This window comes from Mus caroli, unplaced genomic scaffold (assembly GCF_978045245.1).
Source record: "Mus caroli unplaced genomic scaffold, Mus_caroli_1 scaffold_4, whole genome shotgun sequence".
In the NCBI taxonomy this organism is placed as follows: domain Eukaryota; kingdom Metazoa; phylum Chordata; class Mammalia; order Rodentia; family Muridae; genus Mus; species Mus caroli.
Genome location: NW_028227259.1, coordinates 75947005 through 75967905, shown reverse-complemented (window position 1 = coordinate 75967905; position 20901 = coordinate 75947005). Strand labels below are relative to the sequence as shown.

The 20901-nt window shown below is 47.1% G+C and overlaps 1 protein-coding gene and 1 pseudogene across 2 annotated transcripts in view; one reads left to right on the top strand and one right to left on the bottom strand.

Annotated features, from left to right (window-relative positions):
* Window positions 1–8906, bottom strand: part of Cwh43 (cell wall biogenesis 43 C-terminal homolog) — a 46379-nt gene extending 37473 nt beyond the window's left edge. For both annotated transcript variants that reach the window (XM_085836195.1, XM_029477788.2), the window contains exons 1-5: window positions 8763–8906; window positions 6740–6931; window positions 3123–3243; window positions 2153–2307; window positions 47–248 (exon numbers count right to left, since the gene is read on the bottom strand). In XM_085836195.1, coding sequence (XP_085692321.1) covers window positions 47–248; window positions 2153–2307; window positions 3123–3243; window positions 6740–6931; window positions 8763–8805 — 713 coding nt within the window. In that variant the 5' untranslated portion in view covers window positions 8806–8906. The remainder of the gene's footprint in view (window positions 1–46; window positions 249–2152; window positions 2308–3122; window positions 3244–6739; window positions 6932–8762) is intronic.
* LOC110294866 (eukaryotic translation initiation factor 5-like) lies at window positions 8804–17923 on the top strand (annotated as a pseudogene).
* Window positions 17924–20901: the final 2978 nt, after the last annotated feature.

Sequence of the window (20901 nt, the reverse complement as noted above, 5' to 3'; positions counted from 1 at the left end):
CGGCCTCCCTTCTGGCTCCTCCCCTTAGCTAACAGGCTGAACTCACCCAAAAGGATTAGGATCGGGCCCTGGGTGGGGATGACCACTGACTGCCCATCTGGAAACAATGGAGACCTCTCCGAAGATCCAGTGAGTTAGGAACAGGAGGCTCCCAAAGGCGGCGCCTGGCAACAGCCAACTAGATAGAGAGGTCCTGCCCGTGGCAACCTCACGGGGCTTCTTCCCCTCAGGGTTTCTGTAGTCACCATCTAGAATTTAAAAAACAAACAAACAAACAAAAAGGAATAGAAAGAGAGAACGAAGAGGCCGGAAATGGCCTGTGGCCTCAAGAAGCCTATTGTAGAAAGGAGAAGCTGAATGCACCCAAGCTATTGGATGGAGGGATCATTTCTGGCTAGCTCTGGAGTAGTGGTGTAAGGGAAACCAGGCAAACCTGACAAGAAAACTTCAGAAAGCTACTAACTTCATGTGAAGCTAAGAGAGTGAGAGAAACATGGGCAGGAAGAAGGGGGCGTCATCTCAAGAGAGCAAGCGTTACCCATTTGAGTGCAACATCCTCGCACCCAAGCCTGCTTTCTCGTGAAAGAGCAGGATCTCGTGGAACACTCTGGGTACCCAGGATCCTACCTTCGTGTTGGTGAGTCTCAGCTGTGTGAGCCCCGGCCTTTGCAGGACTGGATTCACCTTTACTGATTTCTGAGGTCTGCTCTGTTTCTAATCCCAGTTTTCAGGTTGGAATTCACACCGGTAGTGATCAACTAACTGGTCCAAGATCACACAGCTAACGCCGAGAGAAGCTGACATGGAGGCTAAGGCGGTGTTAACTGAATGTCCTGCTGCCTGATCCCGAGCACTGTTTAAGCAGAGACTCTCATCAAAGCCACAGCCTCACACACTAAATTAAGGCTATGGGAGGCAATGTTGACAGGAGAATGTCTTTTTACCCACATAAGAACCTACTAGAAGCCGGGCGTGGTGGCGCATGCCTTTAATCCCAGCACTCGGGAGGCAGAGGCAGGCGGATTTCTGAGTTCTGAGTTCGAGGCCAGCCTGGTCTACAAAGTGAGTTCCAGGACAGCCAGAGCTATACAGAGAAACCCTGTCTCGAAAAAACCAAAAAAAAAAAAAAAAAGAACCTACTAGAGAGATGCTTCATAACTCCATGAAGGCTTCTATCGACAGAAGGCACCCTGGGGTCTGCCTGTGGGACTAGTGGCCCGATTTTCATTGGGAAAAAGAAAGTTATTATGACAAGAGCAGGGTCAGCAGAAGGAGACGGCTGAAAGCTCTGGGGAGGGGAAGAGGCAGGAGTGGGTGTTGAGGACAGAGAGGGGTCGAGGATCCGAAGATCAAGCTGAGAGTGCAGAGAGAAAGGGGCCATCTGCCACTGTATTCACTGAATAAAATACAATCAGCTGTGGCAAGGGTCTCCAGCCTCTAGAACTCAACACATCTTCAAAGAGAAAGGCAAAGGACACTGCTCTGTTCACACACCTGAGGTTTGGAAATAAGAGCACAGGGCAGGTGGATGGGGAGAATGGAGACACCCATCCTGTGCTGAGAAGTGGGAAGAGGATGGAGATGAGCTGTGCTGAAGTACAGGATCTGTTTGAGTCCCCCATGGACACATGGTCACACCCAACCATGGCTTCCTCCTCGCTTTCTGCCAGCCATGCATGCACTGGATAGGAACCCGGGCCTTCTGCCTCATAACAGCCCATTGTCTGTTACTACTTAACAGGAGGGAAAGTTGAAATGGAACTGTAGTGCAGGAAAGCTATTTTTACAATTTATCCTGGTGCTAGCTTAGCTCAAGCTGGTCAGTAGGGTGTTCTTTTAGCTTGTGGTCCTGGTTTGATTCTCAGCATCACCACAGAGAAAATTTCTTTCTTTCTTTTTTTTTTTTTTTTTTTTTTTTTGGTTTTCGAGTCAGGGTTTCTCTGTATAGTCCTGGCTGTCCTGGAACTTGCTTTGTAGACCAGGCTGGCCTCGAACTCAGAAGTCTACCTGCCTCTGCTTCCAGAGTGCTGGGATTAAAGATATGCTCCACTACTGCCTGGCTGAAAAATTCTTTTCCAAGTGTGTTATTGCACAGAGAAGAGACAGAAGCCACCAGAGAGAAGATCCCCAAGCAAACTGAGTACATCCTTACCTGTGCCAATTCGGTCAAGCACAGCTATGGCACTCAATGTCAGAATCACTCTGTTGGACATCTGATAGCTCCAAATTGGGTTTAATGATGTGTACCATATTCGGAGGACAAGAAGAAGAACGTGTCCCAGAATGAATCCCCAGATTTTGAGGTACCTGGAAGTGAACGTCGTTTATGAAAGACTGTAAATGTGGATTCAGTGTGCGGCATCCACTGTGGGTTCGTTTCACAGAGTGTGGATCTACAATCCTGTTGCCAGTGATCTCACTTGGCCTTTCTAGAGTCTAGTACAAGCCTATATATAGGTCTAGGCTACTTTAAAAAAAAAAAATCCCACCAAGTACAATCCACGTTGCCATGGGAACAGTGAGATGCCTTAACAGGTTAAGGCATTTCCTGCCAAACCTAACTACCTGAGTTTGATTCCCTAGGACCCACATGGTAAAAGAAGAGAATCCATGGGGCTGGAGAGATGGCTCAGTAGTTAAGACCACTGACTGCTCCTGAGTTCAGTTCCCAGCACCATCTATAATGAAATCTAATGCTTTCTTCTGGTATGTCTAAAGAGAGTAACAGTGTACTCACATACATAAAATAAATAAATCTTTTTTTAAAAAAAAAAAGTTTTAAAGAAGAGAATCTATCACTGAATGCTGTCCTTGAGCTCCACACACCCGTGTACATGTACACACATACACTAAATAATTTTTTAAATAAATAAACCTAATTTTTAAAATGCTTATACTTTATTGGGGCTGGAAGTACAGCCAAACAGCAGGTAGAAACTGAATACACACAACACCTGAGTTCGGTCCCTAGCACCAAGAGCAAAATGACATTGGTGACAAGTATTTGAACCTTTGTTTTTTGAAAAGGAATGGGAAAACTGCCCTGAAACCAATGGTCAGAACTTCACCAGGGGAACTGGTCACACCTGTTTGTCTATAGGGACAAAAGACCTGAGTCATACCTTTGCAATCCACTTCCTGACCACCAGGTCACAGTTTGCACTATCAGGGAAGAAGACACACCAAGGGCGAGGACCATCAGTCGAAGCTTGGCATTTGGAGCCTCAAAGGAAGCTATGCTGCCTACAAACAGGGAAAGGAAGGGTGAGCTGGCACCTGACAGTCATTTGATAAGAACTGTGTCTAGTACGGTCTTAACCCTGAAGAAGGTAGAATTCGCACATACCTATACATACCTTTAATCTTTATTCATTTAGGTAGGATTCTCACATAAGGTTCGCAACGCTAAAGTATACAACTTAATAGGTTTTGGGCACATTCAAAGTTGGCAACTATCACCACTAATTTTAGAGCATTCTCTCCACCCCCTGCCAAAATTCCCCTTCTCCTTTCTCTCCACCCCCACACTCTAGCAATCACTAACCTTTCTGTCTCCATAGATCTTTCCCATCTGGGGAATTTTATATAAGCAGAATCTTATATATGTAGCCCTTTGTGGTTGGCTTCTTGCCCTCAGCAGAATGCTTTCAAGGCATATCCATATTACAGTCGAGATTAGCCCCTCACTCTTTAATGACTAAGTAATATTCCATTGTATAGACAAACTGTGTTTTGTTTACCCATTTGCCAACTGATAGGCACTTGCTTGTTTCTGTGTCTAGACTTTCATGAAGCACACTGCTATGAACACTTGTACACAATTTCTGTACAAACATATGCTTGCATTTTTTTTCTAGACTATGCAACAAGGTTTAGAGCTCTGCTTAATATCCAGGGTCCTGGAGAACAGTTTTCCCAGAGCAGCTACGCCACTTTATACATCTTGCATTTCCATTAGCAATACGTGAAAATTGAGTTGTTCCACATTTTGCCGGCACTTGGTATTGTCTGTCTTTTTTATTTTAGCCATCCAAATGAATCAAAATATATTTGTGGTCAAAAATAATCCAGGTCAATGAGAGTAAATTAGTTTCATAGTTAATTGCACGGTGTTTGGTTTAAATATCTGAGATGCCAGAGGTGAGAGTGCATATAACAGTCAGGGGGTGAATATGGGGAGCTTCAAAGCAAATCATGACCTAGTGCAGCCTCTGTAGAGAGTCAGCTGTGTCCAGTGGTCGCCAGAGTCAGCACTTGACAGAGATGGCCTCTTCATTCTCCATCCTCAACTCTAAGTGACTTCCCTTCCTACCCATTTTATTTCATTTTTTTAAAGATTTATTTATCCTTATGTGCGTTGGTGTTCTGCCTGCATGTCTGCGCAAGGGTGCCAGATCCTCTGGAATTGGAGTTACCAATATTTGTGAGCTGCCATGTGGGTATGGGGATTTGAACTTGGGTCCTCTGGAAGAGCAGCCAGTGGCTCTTCACTGCTGAGCCATGTCTCCAGCTCCCTGCATAGAACCTATTTCTTTAGTTCTTCCGCTCAGAGAGCTGGGTTTTCATGAAGCAACACAGGGAGTGTCATTACTAGCTGCTGTGATGGGCAATACTGCTTGTCAACGTCAGGCTATATTATTACTAAGAGACAAACTCCAGAGCGTGCCTTCAAGGGAATGTCTAGGGTAGAATGGTTGCGTTGGAAAGACTCATGTAATCAGGTGTCTCACTGTCCTATCATGATAGTCTGTATGTCCACACCATAAGCCAAAACAAACCTTCCGGTCCTTAGGCTGCTTTTGCTAGGTGCTTTGACATCGCAACAGGAAAGGCTATACAAAGACTATACCCAGATTTACTATGACATGCATAATGTCATAGAGAAAATACTGCCGTTTCTTGCCAGCTTGGACTATGATAAGAACCCAAGTCTTGCAAAGCCAAGGCCACATGACTCATATGCAGAAGCCAAAAGGCTGCTGCTGTTTCAACCAAGCAGTTACTGCAGTCAGTGCCAGGCAAGCGGCTTCACTTCTGTTACCTGCAGCTGACCACTTCTGAGGGACTCTCTCTTTGCAAAGGGAAGTTTCCAGGACTCTCTCCCACTGTTGCTTCTGAACCCTGGTTCTAAAAATAAAAGAAGCTCAGCACCTTCACGGGGAATCTCCGAACTCACTGCCTCATGTTCTGCCTCCTTTGGGGACAGGGAGAGCAAAGGGTTGTTCTGCTTTCATAGGGACTCCAAACACCGATCTCGGAACTGTGATAGGTCAGTTTCCAGATGGATCTGCCCAGTGCTGCTCACCAACAGACCCCTAAGAAAGGTTCAGAGACACCTACTGGGGCTGGGCAGGAGGGTGAGCATCCCAACTTTCAGCTACAGCTCCAAGCAGTTTCAAGCTCACATTTTCCCCTTTTAAAAGTCTATTCATAATACTCCCTTTCTGTAGCTGCACAGTATTTCCAAGTTTCATAAGCGGTTATTTAATATATCTCTTAGAGATGGCGTTTGGATGGTTTCTGTCCTACCAATATGATTCGTAGCGTGTCTATGTCTACATAAGACACATTCTTTGTGGGGTTGCTGACGGAAAGGCTGTATGCAGTTTGCAGTTTGGGTAAATGCTGCTAAACTGACCTCCATAAGCTTTGTGCTGATTTATGCACCTGCCAGCCATTCACGAGCACCCATTTCTCACCCTTCACACACACGTGTGTGTGTGTGTGTGTGTGTGTGTGTGTGTATGTGTATGTATATGTATTTCCCTGCCAATCCATTTGTGAGGCAATGAATATGTGGGTGTCATTATTGTTATGAGGTTTCTTAAGTTTTTATTACATATGTGTATTTTGTGTGTGTGCGTGTGAGTGTGTGAACACGTGTCTGCTCACACAAGTAAATGCCTCGTGCAATGGTGAGAGCACAACTTTCAGCCATTGGTTCTCTTTCTATTGATTGGAGCCAGGGATTGAATTCTGATCATCAGGCTTGGTGGCAAACAGCCTTACCTATTGAATCATTTTGACAGTCCAATTTTATTGTATTTTTTAAGAACTAGCTGTATTTCCTTCCTGGGGACTGCGTACATCTTCTGCTGGTTTTCTGGGGCTTTTTTTTTTTTTGGTCATTTAATATTGGTATATTGAAACTGGATGGGGATCAGCAACAGAGTAACAGCATCTCAAATAGTTTCCACCTGCTGCGGCATTTCTGATACTTAACTCATTCCTTATGCAGTACTGTTGGGCTATCTTTCTCATCACGTCTAAGTCCTCTCACAGTTGGCCTGTTCTCCAAGGTACCTTTTCCCTCCTTCTTTCAGTGAATTTTAGATGTTTCCCTCTCAGGCATAGACATTAAAAAAAAAATGCATTGATTCAGTATGGTTTTCCAATTTCACAGAATTTTTTCTGAGGTGATAGTAAGGAAAAGAAACTGGTGATTTTTGGGGGGCTGGAGAGATGGCTCAGCGGTTAAGAGCACTGACTGCTCTTCCAGAGGTCCTGAGTTCAATTCCAAGCAACCACATGGTGGCTCACAACCATGTGGAACAAGACCTGATTCCCTCTTCTAGTGTCTGAAGACAGCTACAGTGTACTTACATATAATAACTAAAATGGAATCTTAAAAGAGGAAAGCAACTGGTAACTTTTGAAAGGCAACAGTTCCTCGGGCAATGAAAGGTCTACACCATTTTCTTTTTGACTAACAGAAGAATCTCAGACACTGAAACCTTACCTACAGTGACGATCCTCAGCAGAGAGAGTGTCCACTTCTTATTGACGAGTTTCCAGAGTGGGGGAATTGTTAACAGTATCGGAGAGAGAAAGGCTACACAAAAGAATTCCAGCCCTGTGAGCTCCAGCGTTTGCAGGGGAAAATAATAGATCATGGGGCTCAGTCCATGGTAGAGAGACCAGGAGACGTAGCCTAGGAAAAGCGTTTAAGAGAGAATGTGAGTCTGGCGGAGTTCCTGACTATACAGCCTGACACTCCACTGGGCTCTGAATGTCCTGCCTCTGGCACCAACTGGGTTGTTTTATGAGATCTAGTTCCTGGGGCTGGAGAGATGGCTCAACCACATGGTGGCTCACAATCACCCGTAATGAGATCTGACACCCTCTTCTGATAAGTCTAAAGACAGAGTATACTTTTATGTATGTCGACCGGAGTGAGCAGAGGTCCCACATGAAGGCTCATAGCCATCTGTACAGCTACAGTATACGCATATGAGAGAGAGAGAGAGACAGACAGACAGACAGAGAGACAGAGACAGAGAGATAGAGAGAGAGACTGATTTAGTTCCCTCCCCAGCAGGCAGGGTGGAGGACAGAGAGACTTAGTTCCCTCCCCAGCAGGCAGGATGAGGACAGACAGGCTGTTGTGAGTCTGTCACCACCACACCTCCCATAATTATGTAGTCAGAAACCAGTGTCTATTCCTGTTGATGGTCCCTTTAGTAAGATAGCATAGGCTGTGCCATCAGAGATGAAACCTGCTTCCTGTCAGGATTCTGATTGATAAAATACTCTCACCTAATTTGTCCCCTACATATGTATGACATACATATGTCATAAAACTAAAGAAGCAGTGGTCCCTCCACCCTACCCCAACTTACAGCCTCGAGCCCTTTAGTTAAGCAACAGACTTTTACTTGTGAGTAGACCATCATAAAACTCCCTCACTGGGCAGGGCTGGGGAGTGAAACAGGGCACAGGCTGTGTGATCTTAGACAATAACGATAATTAAGGCAGCGGTGTTTGCCCTGTGCCAGGCTGAGCTGGGTTTTAACCAGATAACTTTATTCCTCATATAATCCACATCCTAGGAGGTAAATGTATACACCTTATCCCCCCTCCTACCAAAGCTGAAACAGTTGGGGCAACAACGCACACCTCTGAGAACCGGAAAGTTCAGTGATTGCCTGGCTTGCCCCAGGACCAAATACCACAGGGAGCTTAGACCTCAGCGGTGCACTTTAACTTTCTCCCAAGTCCCTTTGCAGGCCACCTCACAGTTCTCAGAATGAGATCAAGCCTCCCGGAGGAGAGTGACTCACTTCACACCTCCCAGTTTACTAGGCACCGATGGGAGGCAGGAAAAAAAAAAAATGAGAGTTTCAATCCCTCCTGAGACAAGACTGCCTGTAGAAACTCTCGTTCTCGGGAGAGCGCCCTCCACAGGCCCAAAAGATGCTTGCTTCCAAATGAACCGCACGACTAAGCCATTTCCCAAGTTTACCTTTTTAAGTACATTAAACTCAAAGTTTAAGTATACATCGCCCATAGAACCAGAATACTAAATCCTTGCTACTTTGTGCAAAGCTGCTAAATGAGCCCAGGAGACTAGAAGCAGGCACGTTTTTGGCAAAAAAACACTAATATACTCGCAGCTACCAAGCAAGATCGCTCAAACAGGGAGGCAGAGCCAAAGACAGTTACCCTGGGCCCTCACCTACAGGTGACCTTTCCTTGGGAAAGCTAAGTCCATATTAAACTGTATTGAGATAGACTTGAAGGTCACGGTCCGGGGCTGCATGAGATCAACGCAGACGCAGGGAGAACTCTCCATGCAACCCCAGGGCGGCGCGGGAGCTGCGGAACCCGGGCCAGGGAACCTCTATCTGGTCTGGTCTCCTTCACTTCCACCCAGGGTGGGTAAGATAAGCATCTCCGTTCCCGGCGCCGGGCCTCTTCTCCGGGCTCTGTCACCCCCGCGGTGACAAGCCCAGACAGTGTGTGCCAGGACAGCCTCGACTTACCCAGCAAGGTCTCCAGGGCAATTGCTCTCCACAGGCCTGGCATGACTGCGGCCACCCGGAAAGCCGCGAGAACCGTTCCCTCGCCCCGCGTGCGCCCCGCGCTTCCTGCGGGGTCCGCCCGGTCTGCCTGCTCGGCGTCCCCGAGTGGCTCGCGGGTCTGAGGCGGCAGCAGGAGTCCTGGCAGGGTGCGGCACCTCCTCCCTGGCACACCTGCGCGCCGCCCCGCCCGACGCCACCCATGCCTTCAGCGCTGCTGGGGACATGCCACCCTAGTGCAGCCTGCGTTCTCCAAACCTGCCACCCAGCCCGAATGAAGTCTTCAGGTTCCCATCCCACCCTCGACCCGCTAAGAGAGAACACGTGGAAGATGGAGCCACCCCTTCCCCGCCCCCGGAGGAAGGGAACAACCCAAACAGGCGATGCCATCATTTAATCTAAATCCACGCAGAGAGGTTTGTAGAGTGCTTGCCTCAAATGCACCCGACTTTGGGCTCATCCTCTGTGCTGCATGGACATGCTGTGGTGGTGCATACTTAACCCCCCCCCAGCACTTAGGAACTGGAGACCAGAGAATCAGGGTGAGCAGGTTGGATTCCCAGATGCTGGGGCTTGAGTCTGAGAAAAGAGCTGGAGACTCGCTCTGAAGCAGGGAGTAGTGGGAGCCTCCATCTTCTGCAGTCCAAGGTGACTTCACTACCCCTTAGGTTTTTGTTTTTTGGTTGGTTGGTTGGTTTTTGCTTTGGTAGTAAACACAGCTCAGGAAGTGTCAGTGTCATCTCGGAAACCAACAGAAGTGGGGGAGCTTGTAAATATCAGCGTGAACTATGGTGGGGGTGCCTAAATTTTAAGAAATAGCTCAAAATGCTCGTGGTTACAAATCCACAGCAGCCTTGAACTAAGAGTTCCTGGTAGTTTTTTGAACACAGAGATAGATGGATACATTTACAGAATAAAACAGACCCTCTAGAACCCTATCACCTGACATCAAGTGATTTTTTTTAAATAACCTTAACAAGACAGTTACACAGGACAGAGAAAACTTTTCCCAGCAAATGACCACAGGAAAAATTAACTACCCAAGTGGGAAAGGATCAAGTCGAAGCCCTACTCCACACAAGTTCGAGAACCAACTCAAAGAGACTCTGTAGTTGTTTGAATGAAAAGGTTCCCCCCAGTCACAGATATTTGAATACTTGGTCACCAGTGGATGGCGCTGTTTGGGGAGATGGTACAGCCTTCCTGGGGGAAGAGCATCACTGGGGGTGGGCTTTGAGGGCTCACAGCATCTCCAGACATGCAGATTGCTCTCTCTGCTTCATGATTTCTGTTGAAGATGTGCTCTCTGGGGTTTTCACTCCGGCCTCCCCACCACAAATCCTTCTTTGATGGGCTCTCACTCTGGAACTGCAAACCCAAATAAACTCTTCCTTGACTGTTTCCATGATGTTCTATCACAGCAACAGAAGCACAAACTAATACAAAGACCGGAAGACTACATCAAGCCGTGGATGCTTTAAAGAAAAAAAAAAAATCAAAAGAAAGAGAATAGATTTTCGTGGTTTTAACTCTTGGCAATAGATTCTCAGTCCAGCATCAAAAGCATAAGAGACAAGAGAGAAATGATACATAAGCGGATGTCCTCTGAGATTAAAAGCTTTCAGCCAGGTGCAGCAGCGTGCCCCTATGGTGGGGGGAGGAGGTAGCTAGGGAGGCTGAAGGGAAGATCATTAGCCCAGGAGGTCTGAGCCTGCCTTTGCAACAAAGCAAACCTTCATCTCAAAAATAAACAAAAATGAACCAAGAAAAAATAGAAATATTTTTGCTTCAAAAGATTGAAAAGAGGGCTGGTGAGAGGGCTCAGTAGATAAAGGTTTGACGGCCTCGGCCTGAGGCCGTCTTTGGGATCCACATCATTGAAAAGGAAACAAGATGCTCTCTGACCTCCACACTCTTGATGTTGGTGCTTTCTCTCTCTTTCTCTCTCTCTCTCTCTTTCTCTCTCTCTCTCTCTCTCTCTCTCTCTCTCTCTCTCTCTCTCTCCTCTCTCCTCTCTCCTCTCTCCCTCTCTCCCTCTCTCCCTCTCTCTGTCCTCTCTCCCCCCCTCTCTCCCTCTCTCACACACACCACATAAAAAATAAATATAATAAAACATCTTTGAAGAGAGTGAAAGGAGAACTGAGGGTAGCTTAATGATAAAACATGTCCTCTGTACATCCCATATCCAGAGTTCAAACCCTAGCATGTCTGGGCAGGGGACACCTGGGCAGACACACCTGGGCAGGGGAGAGATAGCCAGGAAGGGAAACAATGTTTCTAAGCTATACAGGTTTCAGTTATCCGGTTCCATCTCCACTTACTGAGATGTTTGCCCTGCTTCCTCCTTCTGACTTACTGAAAGCTATCTGTAAGTTTTCCTACTGTTTTGCATAGATAGACTCATACAATGAGAACATGGCCTTCCACCTCTGGCCACGGGCAGGAGTCCTTGGGCAGTGTAGAGAAAATAGGATGCAGTTTTAGAAAAGTTGGTGGTGGTGTTGGTTGCCCGTTTTGACTAGAGAACAGACAGGGATGCTTGAGTGATCTTTTTTGCCCTTTCCTTGACTTCTCATGATCCTACTCCGAGATGGCATTTCATAGAAAACCCGCCATCAACTCAGTGCAAGTTTTCCCCCCGGTGTATAATCTTCTCGGTCTGAAAAAGTGTTGAATCCCAGGGCGGTGATTCTGAATGAGCCGACTCTCCCTTCCAGCATGGGGAATTGCCAACACATGGCAAGCAAATGTGGGCTGACCTCTCTCCCCTGCAACGCTGCAGCCATCCACTGCCAGAGTGCTCTCAGAGTTAGCCTCAAGTTCCCCTTCAGGACTGGCTGGATTCATAGCTGGGTGGTGGAGTGTTATTCAGTCATAAAAAGAAATGAAGCCGTGACAGGTACAAGCTCTAACTGGAAAGTATCCCATCACAGGACACATGTGATTGCCTGAAATCACTTATATGAACTATCTAGAGCAGGGAATCCTTTAAAGGCAGAAAGTACTGTGGTGGTAACTGGGAAAGGGGGAGACCAGGAAGTAACTGCTCAATAGGTAAGGCTTTTCTTTTAGGGAGTGTGGTAATTTGAATATGCTTGGCCCATAGGGAGTGGTACTGTTAGGAGGTGTGGCCTTGTTGGAGGAGGTGTGTCTGTCACTGTGGAGGTGGGCTCTGGAGGTCTCCTCCTATGCTCAGGCTCCACCCATTTCAGAAGAGGTCTTCCTCCTAGCTGCCTGAGGATGCCAGTCTTCTGGTTGCCTTCGGAACAAAATGTAGAATTCTCACCTCCTCCAGCGCCATGCCTGCCTTGGACACTGCCATGCTTCCTGCCATGATGATAATGGACTGAACCTCCGAACCTGTAAGCCAGCCCCAATTAAATGTTGTCCTTTGTAAGACTTGCCTTGGTCACGGTGTCTGCTCACAGCAATGGAAACCCTAAGACAGGGGTGATGAAAATATTTTGGAGTTTGGCTGTGCTGCCAGATACATAATAAATACACAAAGCCATTTGACTTCGCCCTTTGAGAAGATAAACTTAATGGCAACTTTTACCTCAATTGAATATGATGAGACTCCTGGTGTATTGCCTGTATTTTAAAAGTATTAGCAGGCTGTGGTAGCACGCATTTGTAATCCCTGCACTTGGGAGAAGAGGCAGAAGGACAAGGAATTCAAGGTCATTCTCAGCTATGTAGTGAGTCCAAAGCCAAACTGAGTAATATGAGCCTTTAGAAGGCAAAAGTTCAACCAACAACAACTAATGTTTAAGATAAACAAAAGAAATGAAAGAAATTCCACCACCACCACCACCATCACCACCACCACCACCACCAGAAAGATACACAAGAGCTCAGTGAGCATCAAAGATAATTACATAGGAGAAATTCACTTCACACTCACTATGGAATTCTGATTTTTTATTTTTATTTTTATTTTTTAAAAAATCAGATGCTAACCTGTTGACAAGGATGTGAAGACTGTGCTGGAGGGGACAGAATGTGATGCAGCTATGTTGGAAAACGTTCTATTCCTCAAAGAGTTAAATACAGAGGTACTGTATGAGCCAACCATTGCACTCCAAGGTATAGGTATGGGAAAGGGGGGGGCAATGTACAAACCCCATGCACAGATGCTTGGAGCAGCAGTGCTTCTAACAGCCCTAAAGAGAAGCAGTCCAAATGCACAAGCTCTGATTGTAGTGTTATACACATACAATAGAACAGCATTCAGCAATGAAAAAGTATTGCTACATACGATGGCACAGTTGACTCTAGACACTGTGTGAAGAGAAAGGAGCCAGTCATTAAAAAAAAATTGTACAATCCTGTTTACGAGAAATATTCTGAGTAGGCAAGTTGAAAGTGACTAAGAGTGGCTTAGAGGTTACCCGGGGGTGTTCGTATAGGTGGAGAAGGAAGTGGGTGGGTGAATCCAGTTTCCCATAGAGTAGATGACACTTCTAAAATTAACTTGTGACTGGCAACTTCCCGACTGTCAGTGTGCTGACAGCACTTTCCTGCCCATGGGATGCTAAGTTCATGAATCACATAGGGTGAGGACTACATCTCCAAAACACTTCCAAGTGTTTTGGGCGGGGCTGCAGTCTGAACGGCAGCAAATGAAGAAAAGACATCAGCCCCTGCACTCTCCTGCCTGGGTGCCTCCCTGTTTCTCTCTGGATTGATTGCACTTCTCACTGTACCTGGCAAAAGCAACTAAAGAAAGGGAGGAAAGGTTTACTAGGGCTCGTGCTCTGACGTTAAGGGCACAGGTCCACGACGGCAGGAGAGGTCTGGAGACAGGGAAGGTCTTCCTGCTATACTGCATGCCCAGTCGGGAAGCGGAAAGAAACAAAAGCTGGCACCTGCCTCCCTTTCTCCTTTCTATTCAGGCCAAGAGTAGAGCCCAGGGCTGGTGAGATGGCTTACTGTGGTAAGAGCACCGACTGCTCTTCCGAAGGTCCTGTGTTCAAATCCCAGCAACCACATGGTGGCTCACAAATACCCATAATGAGATCTGATGCCTTCTTCTGGTGCGTCTGAAGTCAACTACAGTGTACTTATGTATAATAATAAATAAATCTAAAAAAAAAAAAAAACCAAAAACAGAGTAGAGCCCAAGGGACAGTGCCGCCCACATTTAGGGTGAGTCTTCCCTCCCCATTTAAACCTTGGAAACACCCTCGTGGACACTCCTTGAAGTAAACTTTCCTGGGTGGCTCTGAGTCCGGTCCAGTTGACAACGGAAGAGCAGTTTTCATACGCTGGAAACAAAAACCACACAGGTCTAATTGAGAGCTGTGTGTCTGTACTGGGCTTTGCTAGTCCGTTATAAAGTTTGTTTCTTTTCTTAGTCTCTAACTTGCTTTTGTTACAATTGGCCTTCTGTCTCACTTCATTCTCTTTAGCACTCCGACTTCAGCTCACCACAGGTGTGTCTGGAAAATGCAATCCTTCCATGAGCCCAGAAACGGGAACGGGAGATCTTGGTGAGCAGCTATCCATCTATGCTACAAAAGTCAACTTTATAGAGACTTATTTTGAGGTTTAAATAGATAAAAAGTTAAGGCCTTCAGTGTGGTGCCAGTGGTGTTCACAGAACTCAGGATACTGGGGGGTGGGGGGTCTTTTGTTAAGCTGCCATGATGTTTGGCCTAGTGCAGGGGAGGTCTTAGAGACAAGGCTGGCAACTTAACAGTGACAGCTCTGTCCTGAGAGTATTTTAATTGCCTTCTTGAGGCTTTCTGTAATCTTGTTGGCAGTCTCCCAACTACAGATTCCACACCAGCACTCGGCATACAGGGAAGGGTTTCATCATCGGCCCCCATCAGTCTCCAGAGAGAGCAGTATCCCACTCTAGACTGTTTTGAGTTTCCAGTCTGGTCCTTCATGGCACAGTGGGAAAGTTCCCCGAGGCTCCTGAGGCTCTCCTGTGCCCCTTTAATGTGGAGTTGAGTTAATGTATCCATAACGAGTTAATTATGAAGCTGCTTCTAATTTCCTTGCTAGGAAATCATATGATCAATAGAAGGCTCATAGGAAGTTTTAATTACCTGGCTCTCCACCAATCTTATTGCTTTTTAACTACAGAGATTATAAAATGTTTACACCCAACACACAGGATATGAGTTATTTGGATACTGATAACAGCCATGCTCAGCCTGGCCTGCACAGTGTGCATGCAATGATGTCAGCTCGGCATTGCAACTACTACCTCCATTTTCATATTTATAATAGGTTTGGCTCACACTTAAATTTCAAAGGCCTTAGCGCCTCACTTTTCGGTGGGATCTCTTTTCTACCCTGAAGCTGTCATTGACATTCTTACATTACCTGGAAATGAATGAAGTCCCTTACAGTCGTGCCAGCTGCTTCCTCGTCCCCTCTGTCCCCTCGTTTTGTAGAGCATGACCATGTGGAGTTCAGTCAGAACACGATGAGACTGTTTTTCGTTTTATCAGAAAACAAGGATCTCTGGTTTCTGGCATGACCTAACACTGCCTGTTGTGATAAAGATCTGATTTCCTGGTGAGAATAAGAAAAGCTCTTCCTTAAAGAGGTGTGGTGAGAAGAACCATCCACCTCCACCTCCATCACCTCCACCTCCACCTCCATCACCTCCACCACCACCTCTACCTCCTCCTCCTCCTCCTCCTCCACCTCCACCTCCACCTCCACCTCCACCTCCACCTCCACCTCCACCTCCACCTCCACCTCCACCTCCATCACCTCCACCTCCACCTCCATCACCTCCACCACCACCTCTACCTCCTCCTCCTCCTCCTCCTCCTCCTCCTCCTCCTCCACCTCCACCTCCACCTCCACCTCCTCCACCTCCACCTCCTCCACCTCCACCTCCACCTCCACCTCCACCTCCACCTCCACCTCCACCTCCACCTCCACCTCCACCTCCACCTCCTCCACCTCCACCTCCACCTCCACCTCCACCTCCACCTCCACCTCCACCTCCACCTCCACCTCCACCTCCACCTCCACCTCCTCTCCACCTCCACCTCCACCTCCACCTCCACCTCCACCTCCACCTCCACCTCCACCTCCTCTCCACCTCCACCTCCACCTCCACCTCCACCTCCACCTCCACCTCCACCTCCACCTCCACCTCCACCTCCACCACCACCATGGCAGTTCAGGCTCATTTGGTTTATGAAAATATCCACACTACCATAGAAAGGGATCAGTTCCTGGTCTGCAGTGACTAACATCTGTCTCCCTGGTATCCCACAACCATCCCAGGTCAGGTGCAGCAATAGTTGGCACCGTGAAGCTGGAACCTGAGTGAGAAATCAGCCTCCTACTGCATGTCTCATGGAGGTACTACATGGTTTTTCTTCCTAGTCATCGAACCAATTGGCTTGGGGTGCTACCAGTACAAAGCACTCATCCAGCACGCATTAAGACCTGGGTTATGTCTCCACCACTGCTGAGGACAGACATGGGAAAGGCAGAAGAAGAGAGAAAGGAAAAAGAATAGAAAAGGGAAGGGAAGGGAAGGGAAGGGAAGGGAAGGGAAGGGAAGGGAAGGGAAGGGAAGGGAAGGGAAGGGAAGGGAAGGGAAGGGAAGGGAAGGGAAGGGAAGGGAAGGGAAGGGAAGGGAAGGGAAGGGAAGGGAAGGGAAGGGAAGGGAAGAAACGGGCAAACCCACACTCTAGCCTTCCCAAGCCAGGCAGCCTGTGGCTCTAGATATGTCCTCTAAGAGGTAAAGTCCGGTGAGAGGGTTTGTAGTCACAGAGACACACCCTTAAGATAGGTTCTGAAACCCCAACATCTCCCTTTAGCCCTCTTTCCATTTGGCCACCTGGCATCCCCGCTGTCTCCCCACAGGCCTGAAAGCAATGGAGCCACCAGACTGTGGGCTCCACCCTGGAAAACAGTGAGCTCCAACAGACCTTTTCTCTCTGTAGGTGGATTGTTTCCAACATTTGTTACAGTAACGGAAGAAAACTGACTAACTCAGGCAGTGTCTACTCAAAGAGGCAGAAACTGTTTGGACAAAGAGAGTAATCCACAGCAGCTCTTTCTTACAAGCACTCCCAGTCCCTTTTGTTCCACTTCAGAACTGATGGGCAGCTCTTTCCCCGTGAGCTTTGATTGCTTCCCTTTTTGGCCTGAGGATGTCTGAGTTGCCGTTTGCTTTCCTTGCTTGCCAATACATTGAGAATGTTTTCTCGTGGCAATGGATGACCCTCTTCCATATGATCTTCAACAGTGTAATGATCCCGTGGCTTAGTAACATATAATTTACTCGTGGTGATTCTCAAATAAACAGACCTCCTAACTTTTTGTCACTATGCAGATTGCTCAAATTAAGATTCATGTCGCCCACCTCCACCACCAAATGAAATCAGTCCTCCTCCACACGCTATGGAAGAAGAGGAGGATGGGGGGAGGCGGTAGGACACAAGAGATCCAGCGCAGAGGCACCAAATGGATGAAACCAATGACCAAGTAGATGCTCTGATACTCAGTGATGATTTGGAAATGACTATAGAAGAGCATTTCAATATCCTGTTTGATTTGATTTTGTTTGAAAAAAAGAGGAGGAAATTAAGAGAGAGAGAGAGAGAGAGAGCATTATTAATTCATCTGATAAGGAAGTCATCGCTGAGACAGAAAGACCAGATGTAAAAACTATGGGTCCTCTTGTTTTGACTGACATTCTCTTTAATGAGAAGATAAGAGAGCAAATCAAGAAACAACGATACCATTTCCTAAGACGTTGTCATAACAACCAAAAGGTCAGCGGTACCTGCTTTGTAGTCTGGAATGTGTGGTAGTGTAGCATCAAGCTCAGCTCATCGCCAAGATTCCACACATCTAAAAGGAGACATGAGAGGAAGGAAGACCTTTTAGGAGCGGTCATCATTAGATCAGAAAAGGCCTTGAAGAATTATGTCTCAAAGGAGGTTCCCAGGGAGATTCCTTTCAACACAGAACCACTTATTTAATGGTCGCAGGAAGCAGAGGAAGAATCCTCAGGTGGTGAGCGAGAAGACGAAGATGGAAACATTGAGATGGTATAGTTGAAGACTGCCAGTGCACCAAAAGTTGAAACTGAGATGTCAGCCGGCACAGATGATGCCTTTGATGTTGACGCCGTTTAAAAATGGATGCAGCACAGCTTAACAGTGAGTGCTGCATTCTCGGCCAGAAATGCAGCATTCACAAGGGTGAAAAATGGCTGACCATGAAGCCACCCTTGCTACTAAAAAGCCATTACTGTGAGTGGCCTATAATTAAGCCCAACGAGATGTCTAGAGGGTCCATAAATATCAGAGAGCAGCTGAAGTTTGGTGGACACATTTGGATCACATTTATAAGTTACTGTACTGGCTAGTTTTGTGTCAACTTGACACAGGCTGGAGTTATCACAGAGAAAGGAGCTTCAGTTGAGGAAATGCCTCCATGAGATCCCAACTGTAAGGCATTTTCTCAATTAGTGATCAAGGCGGAAGGGCCCCTTGTGGGTGGTGCCATCCCTGGGCTGGTAGTCTTGGGTTCTATAAGAAAGCAAGCTGAGCAAGCCAGTAAATAACATCCCTCCATGGCCTCTGCATCAGCTCCTGCTTCCTGACCTGATTATTTCAAGTCCTGACTTCCTTTGGTGATGAACAGCAGTATGGAAGTGTAAGCTGAATAAACCCTTTCCTCCCCAACTGCTTCTTGGTCATGATGTTTGTGCAGGAATAGAAACCCCGACTAAGACAGTTATAAAAAAAAATAAAGATTTGATTTTAGTCAAAACAATTTTTTTCCATGTGTGTCCGACAAGAATGTAGAACTCCTCAAAGACAATGGTTCCTGACTCTGTCTCAGCTAAAGTCACCCTGGCGTCATTAGTTCTGCTTAAAGCGTTTCCATCGGTTTGTGGCTCCAGAGAGTGGGATGCGCTTTTTGCGGCCCCTTCAGTGCAGTTATGTCAGTTTCAGTCCTATGATTAAGACAGAAGAAACTTGCCATGGAAGACAAGGTTACTGTCTTAGGGTTTTACTGCTGTGAACAGACACTAAGACCAAGGTAACTCTTCTAAGGACAACATTTAATTGGGGCTGGCTTACAGGTTCAGAGGTTCAGTCCATTATCATCAACGTAGGAGCATGGCAGCATCCAGACAAACATGGTGCAAGAGGAGCTGAGAGTTCTACATCTTCATCTGAAAGCTGCTAGAAGACTGAGTTCCAGGCAGCTAGGGTGAGGGTCTAAAGTTCACACCCACAGTGACACACCTATTCCAATGGGGCCACACCTCCTAATAATGTCACTCCCCGAGTCAAGCATATACAAACCATCACAGTTACCTAGCTACCAACCATCCAAATTGTCCTCCTCTGTCCATGAAATACAGTCACTGCTAGACAGAAGCTTCACACGGGAGACTACCCTGCTTAGATGACCAGGTTAATGCTGACTGTCAACTTGACCAGGTCTAGAGTCACCACAGAGGAATGTCTACGAGGAAGTTTTAAATGGGTTCACCAAGGTGGGGTGACCTAACTGTGGGCTGCACCATCATACAGTGGGGATGCCAGACCGAATAAAAAGGAGAAGCTTTCATCTTTCTCTCTTCTGTGACTGCAGATACAATGTCACCTAACGGTCCCATGGCCATGCCTTTCCTACCGTGGTGAACTATATGTACCCTGAAGCTGTGAACCAAAGCAAATCTATCCCTCCCTCCTCCCTCCTTCCTTCCTTCATTGCTCCCTTGCTTCCTTCCCTCCTTCCTTTCTTATTTCCTTCCTCCCTCCCTCCCTCCCTCCCTCCCTCCCTCCCTCCCTCCCTTCCTTCCTTCCTCCCTCCCTCCCTCCCTCCCTCCCTTCCTTCCTTCCCTCTTTGCTTCCTTCCTTCTCTCCTTCTTTTCTCCCTTCTCTCCTTCCTTCCTTCCTTCCTTAGGTTGCTTCTGTTAGGTGTTGTCCCTCATCACTGGGAAGTAACTACCACACTTGGTGTCTCCCTGGGGTCTTGTGTGGCTACTTTTCCCTGTGGGAGGGACCAGAGTGTACCTGTTACTGCTTAGGAAGCTCTGCTTCTCTCCTCCCTGTTCCTCTTCTGGATAAGAGACGGTCCTAGGGAGTGGCTGAGCTCCAACGGGAAGGATGCAAGCACAAGGAAGAAAGTGAGCCTGCTTCGGGCTCTGATCCAGGACTGGATGGACAGCAGGAGCGTGTGAAGCCACTGAGAAAATCGGGTTCATGCATTCCACACCAGCAAGGCCTTTCCTGATACAACCATAGCTGGATGTCTCAGGTCCTCCACTGAGGTGGAGGGCATAAAGGTTAGAAGATGTGCTGAGGATAGATGTGCACAGTCGGTAAGGGGATTGCAGCAAAAGCGTGAGGACTGGAGTTTGAATCCCTGGTATCCACTTAAAAGCTGGGAGCAGCAGCATGTGTCTATAATTCCAGTGCTGAGAAGAGGGTACAGAGACAGTATCTCGGGGGTCCAACGGCCACCCAGACTTGTCACATTGGTGAACTCAGTGATTTGGTGAAAGGCTGTCAGGAAAACTGGGGTAGCCAGGTGGTGGTAGTGCGCACCTTTAAACCCAGCACTCGGGGGGTCAGTGGCAAGAGGATGTCTGCGAGTCTGAGGCCAGCCTGATGTACAAAGCAAATTACAGGATAGCCAGGACTACACAGAGAAACCCTGTCTTGAAAATAAAACAAAACAACAAAAATTAATGTGGATTACATCCACCATCAACCCCATGTGTGAGTGTATGTGAATGTGCGTATGAATGCACACACGCACACATTCACACACTCATACACAGTGCCAGTGAGTTTTCATCTTACATCCCTTTATGCAAAAGAAAGGTGAGAGAGATGGCTCAGTGGATGAAGGCGATGGTGAACAAGCCCGAAGATCTGAGCCCTATCCCCAGAACCCACGCACTGAAATGAGAAGACCAGCTTCAAGTGACCCCTTGACCTTATCGCATAAATAAACAAATGTTAAGTATAAGAGTGTTTCTAAAGGAAGATAATCAGGCCACAGCATGTGTGAGAGCTACTCCCTTCCCTGGAAGGTGAGGCTGCTCCAGGTGTTTGTTCCATGAGAACTGACCAGGGAGATCCAACCA